Genomic DNA, 9,939 nt, shown 5'->3' with positions numbered 1-9,939 from the left:
ATAGCGCCATAGCGCGTTGACCGCGACGACGAGAGGTCGCTTTGCTCGTCAGTTGCAAATTAAGTGTTTTGTTGTACTTAAAGTTAAAAATTGGAAGTTTATGTTATATAATTGTTCGAGGGAAGTAAACTTTCCATTCGAGAGTGAAGAAATATAGGCGATACAACTTATCTGTGAAGTGCATTCCTTAAATCTAAGTCAAATCAGTTAAATTTTTGAATCTGCACCGCCGAGTGCTAATTACCCTACGCAATCACGACTTGCCGCTTGTGCAATTTTGGACATTATTCGTATTGGCTTAGAGTCGGTCTGCAAATTATCCTACCATGGCCGTGCTGTGTAAAAAATGCGGTGTTGTTTTCGTGGGTGATGGCGATGTAAATTGCTCCCATTGCAGCGGTGCTTATCATTTTCGATGCTCTGGAGTGCAGGAGACCACCTTCAAAAAGATGACTGCTGATAAAAGAGCTAGTTGGAAGTGCCTTCAATGTCGGCAGTCGGACGGCGGTATCGGTGACTCGTTTAGTGAGCTAATTAAGGAAATTAAGGGGCTTAAATTACAAATTAACTCCATGCATGATGGCCTGGACCAGGCTCTTCAAGGTATTGTGAACATCGAGTCAAAATTGACAGCCATGGAAACCAGAATGGACGGGTTTGAATCGCGGCTTACTCTGACTGAGAGCAAAGTCGAACGACTCCAGTCTTTGGAAGCTGATTATAAGAATCTGGAGTCCCAGTTTGCTGCATTAAAATCAAATGAAGACGGAAGAGACCAGTTCTGTAGGATGAATAATGTTGAAATCAGCGGAGTTCCCCAGAAAAATGGTGAAAATCTACTAACGATTCTACGTAACATCGCCGTGAAAGTTGGATTCGAATTGCGCGAAACTGACGTTGATGTAATTCACCGAGTGCGTCGTTTTACCACAACAGCAGGTGATGCTGGACGAGCGGCTGACCCAAGGCCGCCTGCGATTGTCGTGCGCTTCTGTCAGCGGCGGCGTAAGGATGAGTTGGTGGCGGCGGCACGCGCGCGGCGCAACCTCACCAGCGCCGATGCCGGGCTGCCCGGTGCGGCCTCACCTATTTATGTCAACGAGCATCTCACCGCCGCTAAGAAACTTCTTCTTAAACGGGCCCGCGACATAAAAAACGAGCTGAGCTACAGTTACTTGTGGGTTAAACAATGCAAAATATATATGCGTAAAAAGGATGGATCTAGAATTCATGTTATATCCAATGCGGATGATTTAAGCAAGTTAAAGTGACTGTCAACACTTTCGTTTAACTTGTTTTCTTTTTTGTGTTGTTCGGAATATGTTTTCATTTTATTTTTCTCTTTGTGTTTACGATTTTTAGGTTTACTAATGGGCAGTTGTTATTCTATCGAAACAAACATGAGTCAGTTACAAATGTATGCTTGTAGGGATAGAGTAGGTGTGGTTAATGTGGTGTCAAGATGTTGTCATATATTTATTACATTTTGTTTTTGTTCTGGTTCCTCCAATGGCTATGGATGATTTAAATTTTTACTATCAGAACGTAAGGGGCTTAAGGACTAAGTCTCACACATTTTTATCAAGTGTTTTAAATGCCGATTATGACTTTATTTGCTTAACGGAGACTTGGCTGAACTCTGATTTTTACAGCAATGAGTTTTTCGACGGCAGGTATGAAGTGTATAGACACGATCGGTGCGGGCGCGCGGCGCAGCGCGGCGGCGGCGTGCTGCTGGCGGCGCGGCGTGGGCTGCGCGTGACGCGGCGCGACGACTGGTGCGCCGCGCCGCGGCACGAGGAGCTCTGGCTGACGGTGGAGCCGGCCAATCCCGCCCTCGCCCCGCGTTTACATATTGCTTGTGTCTATTTCGCTCATAATGATAATCACTATGATTCACTTCGCTCTTTTCTTGATAACACTGCTATCATTATGCAAAATAACCCTGAAGATATTTTTCTTCTACTTTGTGACTATAACATCTCTCATGCTTCCTGGGTGTCTAATCCAGGCTCAAACCATCTCAATGTCGATGTTCGCGATGATAGAACTGTTACTCTGCTTGCTGATTTTCTAGCTTTGACGGGTGTGCAGCAGTATAATGCGTGTGCTAACATTAATGGGCGTTGTTTGGACTTAGTTATGACTAACGCGGAGTGTACCGTAGTCGCTTCTCCCGCTCCACTCACCGCTGAAGATCCTCACCACAAGGCGTTAGAAATCTCCTTAACTTTGTCGTTTTGTTCATATTTTCCACTACTTATACCTAATGAGTCGTTAAAGCCTTTATTCTTTCTTGGGGACTATGAGAAAATTCGTGGGGAACTATCTGATATTGATTGGTCCTGCTTACATAGTTTAGATACAGATCATTCTGTTAGCTTTTTGTACTCCGTCATTAATAGTTTAATATTAAAATATATTCCCCACAAACGTACTAATAGCAACTCTATTCACCCACCCTGGTTTTCTCGTGCGTTGATTAGGCTTAGAAAGCAAAAACGCGCAGTTCATAAAAGGTGGAAAATGTATGGTAATCCTCAGGATCATTTAGAATTTGTGTTCTTGAGGAAGAAAGAGCATAAGCTGGAGACCGAATGTCATAATAATTTTATCTCTCTTGCCGAAAATAAAATTCATAGTTGTCCCTCCCATTTCTGGTCCTTCATGAAATCTAAGTTTCCTTCTAATAGTATGCCCGATAATATGTCTTATAAACAGGATACTTCTAGTGATGGTAATATTATAAGTAACTTTTTTAATGATTATTTTAATTCAGTTTTTATTGATGATCCCTCCAGTGCTGTTGATCTTTCAGCCTCAGTAGCACAAGATACAATTATTGACTTGTGCTCTGTCCACATCACAGAGGACATTGTTTTCAAACTATTAAATGGAGTGAATGTTAATAAAGGTAGTGGTGCTGATAAAATTCACCCACTACTTATTAAATCTTGTGCTCGTGAGCTAACGATGCCGCTAACAATAATTTTCCAAAAGTCCATATCAAGTGGCCACTTTCCTACTCTTTGGAAAAATGCTTTAATTACACCAATTTTTAAAAGTGGTGACCCACATCTTGTTACAAACTACAGGGGTATCAGTAAGCTAAATATATTTGGTAAATTGTTGGAAAAGCTCGTTACTGAACAAATTATGGCTGCTTTTTGTCAACATATTTCACAGTATCAACATGGTTTCTGTCGAGGTAGGAGTGTGGACACTAATCTACTCTGCTTTACAGACTTTATCTTGAATAAAATTTCTTCTGGCTGGCAGGTGGATGCGGTGTATACAGACTTTTCAAAATGTTTCGATAGAATTAACCATAATTGTCTGATTTCTAAACTTCAGAAGCTCGGTATGCACGGGGACCTACTTAGATGGGTCAAATCTTATTTAACTAATCGGAATCAGGCAGTTGCTCTAAAGGGTTATACATCAGGGTTTCTTCCTGTCCCTTCTGGAGTCCCCCAGGGGTCTCACCTGGGTCCACTTCTTTTTGTTCTTTTTGTAAATGACATAGGTACATGTTTCCGAAATTCAGGGCATATAATTTACGCCGACGATACCAAAATTTATAAAGCTGTCGCCACTCTTGCTGATTGCCACTATTTGCAGCAGGATCTTGATAATTTCCTTAACTATTGTTCTAATAATCACCTGTACTTGAATACCGATAAATGTTTTGTTATTAGCTTTACCCGTAAAATCGATCCAATTATATTTGATTATGTCTTAAATGATAAATGTTTAACCCGTGTGTCCTCCATCAGAGATTTGGGTGTCACCATGGACTCCCAATTGAATTTTATAACTCATATAAACAATATTTGTAAACGAGCTTACAAAAATCTAGGAATGATACTTAGAATGGGTAAACCGTTCAAGCGTCCACAGACCCTTAAGATTTTATTTTGCTCATTTGTTAGAAGTATTTTAGAATTTGCTTCCGTGGTTTGGACTCCTCAGTACCAAATTCATATTGATCGGTTAGAGCGTATTCAAAGTATTTTCCTAAAGTCACTCTGCTACAAGACTGGTAAACATTTTGATAATTCATTACAATCTTCAAAATATTTTAATTTCCTTTCACTCAAAAATAGGCGTCTTTATTTAGATTCGATGTTCTTTTTCAAAATCTTAAAAAATGAAATTAGATGCCCAGATCTCTTAAATAGTATAAGTTTTAGTATTCCATGTCCCTCCTTGCGTCCTCGAAGATTGTTCCATGTCAGTTTTGCTCGTACTAACTACACAAAACACACTTTTTTCAGAAGAGTTCCTCGGTTAATTAATGAACAATTGTATGATATTGACCCATTTGCGAGTTCGCTTGTTACTCTCAAAAAATTAGTCAGGCAACATTTTGTATAGTGTTTCTGTCAACATTTATCTTTCAATGAACCTAGTTTTGTTGATTTTTAATTTATTTTAGTACTCACATTAGTTTTAAATAACTTTAAGTACCTACCTAGAATATTTATGAACCTCTAGGTCTTTATATTGTTTTTGGTTTACCTGTATACTCATTAATATACGACTGTATGTGTTCTTAAAATAATAAAATAAAAAATAAATAAATAATAATCACAAAAATATTTTAATTTTAATACTCCTGACAAAAACTGCCGCGGCCGAAGAAATTATAAAGACATATCCTATGTTGCCTTTATTTGTTTAGCCGATTTTATCAACTTATGACAGAGTATTTTTAGCGAAACTAGCTACTTTTTACCACCTTTTTACCGTATTTTATGTTTAGCTTAGCACAAAGAGGAAGGATAGTCTTAAGGTTTAGCAACTTTTTCTTTGGGCAAGGTGGCAACACTGCATCCGCCTACTAAGGTGTTGTGGATTCTTTGGCGGGAATTTGAAACGAAAGGGCGTCAAACTTGAATTTTTTTGAAAAGAAAATTCATAATATTGTATATATTTGTGTTTTAGTGTTTTTATTTGTCTGTAAATATCTAATATTAAGTGGAGTATTTAAAAATGGTGGGTAACGAGGGCGGGGGTGGCGATCCCTCGCCCCCGGCACAAAACGGAGCAGGACAATGGACAGTGAAAAGAAAAGTGGTGGAGGCGGTGAGGACAATCTTTACTTACCTTATCACAAACCTGATTATAAGAGACTCTATCCGGAGAACTCGGCTTCCACGGAATTTAAAGTATTCGTCGAATCTAGTACGAACGAAAGACTAGGAAACAAAAGCCCAATTTATTTGAACCACATATTCTCAAATGGAATCAAAGGTGTAGTGGCTATTCGCAGAATAAATGCTAGTAAGATTGTGGTGGTATTTAAACAATTTAACACGGCCAACAACTTTATTAACAACACGGCTTTTCTGGAAAAAAATGGCATGCGAGCTTTCATCCCCGCAGCTCATATTGAAAAAACAGGAATTATTCGATTTGTTCCAGTGAACATTTCTAACAAGGACTTGTACTCCAAGCTGTCGTCGATATATGAAATAATTTCAGTCAGACGTTTTTCGAAAAAGGTAGGTCAAGAACGAGTGCCTTTGCAAACTGTGAGCATTACGTTCTGTCAAATTCATTGCCTGACAATGTTCAATATGACCTGTTCTCGTACAGGGTATTCGATTATATTCCTCCTCTGCAGCAATGTTACAGATGTTTTAAGTTTAATCACTCGGCCAAGATCTGCAGCGGCAAACAGCGCTGCAGTTGTTGTGCTGGTGATCACCACTATAAAGAATGCGATAAACCAAACGAGCTTTCTTGCGTAAATTGCAGCGGGCCACATATGGCTATTTCAAGGACTTGCCCAATAAAAATGCAAAAAATGATGGAGAAAAAGAGTAAAATTACTTACTCTTCTATTGTAAATACCAAAAACGCTGTGGACTTTCCCCCGTTAAAAACTACTCAGCAAACTGTACAAAATGTAAATTCGGATGTAAATAAGCCTTTATATACCACTGTAAATAAGACACAGAACCAAACGAAAGTCACTTCTGTTGCTGATGTTAAACTCAGCTATTAGGTAATAATGATCTGACTATGGCTATTGTTCGTACATTAATCCAATTGGCTAATAATGCTGATGACACTCCCGTTACTACCACAACAATTAAAGAGATGCTTTTTAAAAATTTATCTTAAATGGATTCTAGTTCTCATAATTCACAGTTAAGAATCGCTCTTCATAATATTCAAAGTGTTAAAAACAAAAAACCTTTAATTATTAAGTTTTTAAAAGAAAATAATATAGATATCTGCCTACTGAATGAAACATGGCTTAAAGAAAATCAAACTTTTAACATTCCTGGTTACAATATATTTTATAAAAATGCGAAAAATGAACATGGAGGTGTAGCCATCCTGATAAAATCATTTTTTAAGTGTAAATTATTACAAACTGATTTTTATGAGGACATTCAAGCAATTGCTTTATCGCTGTCTGTTGAAAGTGGTAATATGTCAATATTATGTGTCTATTGTCCACCAACTGGAGGCCTTATGCGTATTAATAATTTACGGAAATTAATAAATGACCTACCTAAACCCATTTTTGTAGCAGGAGACTTTAATGCTCACCACATAGCTTTCGGCTGCGTTTCCACTAAGGGTCGTGGCCAACAATTGTTCGACATGATTGACGAGTGTAATTTATGTATATTAAATGATGGCAGCTTTACAACTCTTAATTATCCTAATCGCAATCCTTCTGCTATAGACGTTAGTCTAATCAGTCCTTGTATTGCCCCTCTTTGTGAGTGGTCAGTACATGATGACAACATGGGAAGTTATCATTTCCAACTATAACAGACATAACACTCTCAATAGACAGATATCAAATAAACCCTCCTGTTGACAAGTTTTTGTATAACAAGGCAGACTGGGAAAAGTTTAAAAAATTATCAATTGATATGTTTAACGATTTGACTGTGGACAATGAGAACCCTTTGGAATCATATAATCAGTTTTGTATTCGGCTCAACACACTTAAGCAAGAATGCATACCTAAATTTACTAAAACTTCAACTTTTCGAAGTAAACCTCCGGCACCCTGGTGGAATGATAAATGTGAACAGAGTGTTGTCAACTCTTATGAGGCTTTAAAGTGCTACAGAGCTACTCCTACTATTGAAAATTACATACATTACAAAAAAATTGATGCTATTAAAAAAAGGACTATTGCTGAGGAAAAAAGAATGGCTGGCAAAGACTTTGCGACAATTTTAATAGAACTACACCAATAAGCGTTATTTGGAATTACATTAAAATGTTTAAAGGTATGAATAAAAGTAAAAACAATCATACAACGATGAGTTTATCGCATCCTTTTTAGATAAGTTGTCAGAAGACAGCACAGTTAGTTTCGACAATCTAGATGTATACTTTAATCTTAATAATAATAATGAGAAATCCAAGTTTCTGTTAGAACCTTTCTCAAGAAATGAATTTTTACTAAGCCTTCAATCTCGTAAAAATACAAGCCCTGGTTTAGACGATTTTCCCTACATACTAATTAAAAGCTTGGATTCAACTGTACAAGATATTTTATTAGATATATTCAATGCACTATGGTCAAAACAAATAATTCCTCAGCCGTGGAAAACCCAGTGCGTGATTCCAGTTCTCAAACCAGATAAGTCCCCAGATTGTGCTGATTCATATCGGCCTATTTCCTTGTCATCATGCATTGGTAAAGTTTTTGAAAATATGGTAAAATGTCGCCTCGACTGGTTTGTTGAATCAAATAGCATTATTCCGCATGTGCAATATGGATTCAGACGAGGTAGGAGCTGCGCAGACAGCTTCTTATCCCTTATAACAGATCTGAAATATGCAAAAAATAGTAATGTTAGTGTTGCATGTGTTTTTTTGGATGTCAAAGGAGCATTTGATAATGTTCATCCTGGAATATTAGTTAAGGTGTTAACTAACTTGGGAATACCGGGGTTAGTTGCCAAGTGGGTGCATGAATTTCTAGTTAACCGAACATTATATGTGAAACATAATAATATAATACATGGCCCAAGATCTGTGTCTAGAGGCACTATGCAAGGTGCAATTCTGTCACCTTTGCTATATAATTTGTATACTAGTGAGATTTGTAAATATGTAAATACAGATTTTGTAAATATTTTACAGTTTGCTGATGACCTTGTACTATATAGTGTCAATAATGATGTAGACATAGCCATCCATAAAATTAACTATGCTCTTAAGGAACTACATTTATTTTACCATAACAGATTACACCTACAAATTAATCCAACTAAAAGCAGTTCTATGATTTTTAGTAAGGACTCTCCTTCTAATAATATTATATTCAATAATGAAGTAATTTCCCAAGTTAACCATCATAAATTTTTAGGCATAGTTATTGAGAATAACTTAACTTTTGAAAAACATATTAAATATATATATCTCAAAACTCCACAAAAGGGCTAAATATTATGAGGTGTCTAGCGGGAGTATCTTGGGGGGCAGACCCAAAGATACTTTCAATTTTGTATAAAGCAATAGTTAGAAGCCATTTTGACTATAGTTGTTTAGCTTACTTAGATAGTAATTATGTACATAGACTAGACATTATTCAGAATAAGGCTTTGAGGGTGATTTCAGGAGCTTTCTGCTCAACTCCCATTAGAGCAATGGAGGTTGAAACAACAATCATGCCTCTTGTATTGAGAAGATTACTACTGGCAGAAAGACATAGTGTGAAGCTATTAGCTTCAAACAATCAAAATATAATTAAAAAATAATACCTTGTGAATTAGACTGCCATGATCCTATGACTACAGGTGCCGATCTTCTCAATGGCCAGGCTCCCAAAGTCTCTCGCATCCTGCTGGAAATGAGGAAGAAATTCCCATCATTGTATGCAATATCACCTTGGCCATGTTATTCACATTCATTCAGTTTTTTATTCCCTCAAGTTTCAGTAATTAGGGCTTCCATCACCTCTAATCAGGATATGTTAGAATTTTTAAGTGAAAATGAAGATTACTACAAACTTTATACAGATGGCAGTAAGGGAGAAAATTATGTTCGTAGTGCTGTTTATAACCCTCAAAATAAATTTGTTCAAAGCTTTGTTCTGAATAGTAATTGTAGTATATTTACTGCGGAGGCATATGCTGTTTTAGAAGCACTCAAGTTAATTGCATTTACTAATAGTTACCATAAATTTTTAATTCTTACTGACTCTTTAAGTCTAATTAAAGCTCTGGAAAGCTTTAAAGTTCATTTTAAAACATCATACATGATTTTTAAAATAAGAGAAATCATTAACAATTATAGAAGAAAAGGATTGGAAATTTCTTTTATGTGGATACCGTCACATAAAGGAATAACAGGCAATGAAATAGCTGATAAGGCTGCATATGATGGAATCAATGCGATAGATGTGTCCTTAATTGTCAATATTCCGGTTACTGATTGTTATGCCGCCATTAAACATGATGTACAAAAATTGTGGCAAGAATTCTGGAAGAAGGATCAGGAAGCCAAGGGGAAATGGTATGGAAGCATTCAGCAAGACTTACCAGTCAAACCATGGTATAATAAGCTCAAGTCACCCAGCCGTGATTTTATCACCACAATCAATCGTCTTCGTTTTGGCCATACTAAGACACCTGCACATCTGACCAGACTTGGAATTGTACATAATAATAAATGCAACAACTGCGGAGGTATCGGCGATATAGACCATTTGATTTTTTCCTGTCCGGCATACTCTTTGGATAGGTTAATCCTGGCTAGTGAAGTTAAAGTGTTATCATCAGCTAACGACCCCTCCCGCCGCCTCAGTGAATTGTTAAAAATGTGGACTGTTTTTATACCAATCTTTAAATATATTAAAAATACTTTCAAAGAACTTTGACATTACAGTGAAATGTGAAACATACTCTGATGCTCCGATTAACGATTAGTACCTCTGATGTGAATTAAAAGTTG

General features: G+C 37.0%; 2 protein-coding genes and 1 long non-coding RNA gene across 13 annotated transcripts in view; 2 read left to right on the top strand and 1 right to left on the bottom strand.

The window, feature by feature from the left end:
- The window catches only part of bru3 (CUGBP Elav-like family member bruno 3), a 1,256,451-nt gene that overhangs the window by 318,480 nt on the left and 928,032 nt on the right, over positions 1–9,939 (top strand). The window lies entirely within an intron of this gene.
- On the top strand, positions 67–2,077 carry LOC141431677 (uncharacterized). The gene is made up of 3 exons (XM_074092858.1): positions 67–1,267; positions 1,674–1,815; positions 2,012–2,077. The coding sequence occupies exons 1-3, from the start codon at positions 327–329 to the stop codon at positions 2,075–2,077; spliced, it is 1,149 nt and encodes a 382-aa protein (XP_073948959.1). The 5' UTR covers positions 67–326.
- Positions 7,515–9,800, bottom strand: LOC141431833 (uncharacterized). Its single transcript, XR_012451760.1, has 3 exons — positions 9,528–9,800; positions 8,748–8,830; positions 7,515–7,812 (listed from the first exon to the last, which is right to left on the bottom strand). It is a non-coding gene; the product is annotated as an uncharacterized lncRNA (long non-coding RNA).

Source organism: Choristoneura fumiferana, chromosome 10 (genome assembly GCF_025370935.1).
Source record: "Choristoneura fumiferana chromosome 10, NRCan_CFum_1, whole genome shotgun sequence".
In the NCBI taxonomy this organism is placed as follows: Eukaryota; Metazoa; Arthropoda; class Insecta; order Lepidoptera; family Tortricidae; genus Choristoneura; species Choristoneura fumiferana.
The sequence above is the reverse complement of the archived record's forward strand: the minus strand, read 5'-3'. Positions and strand labels throughout refer to the sequence as shown.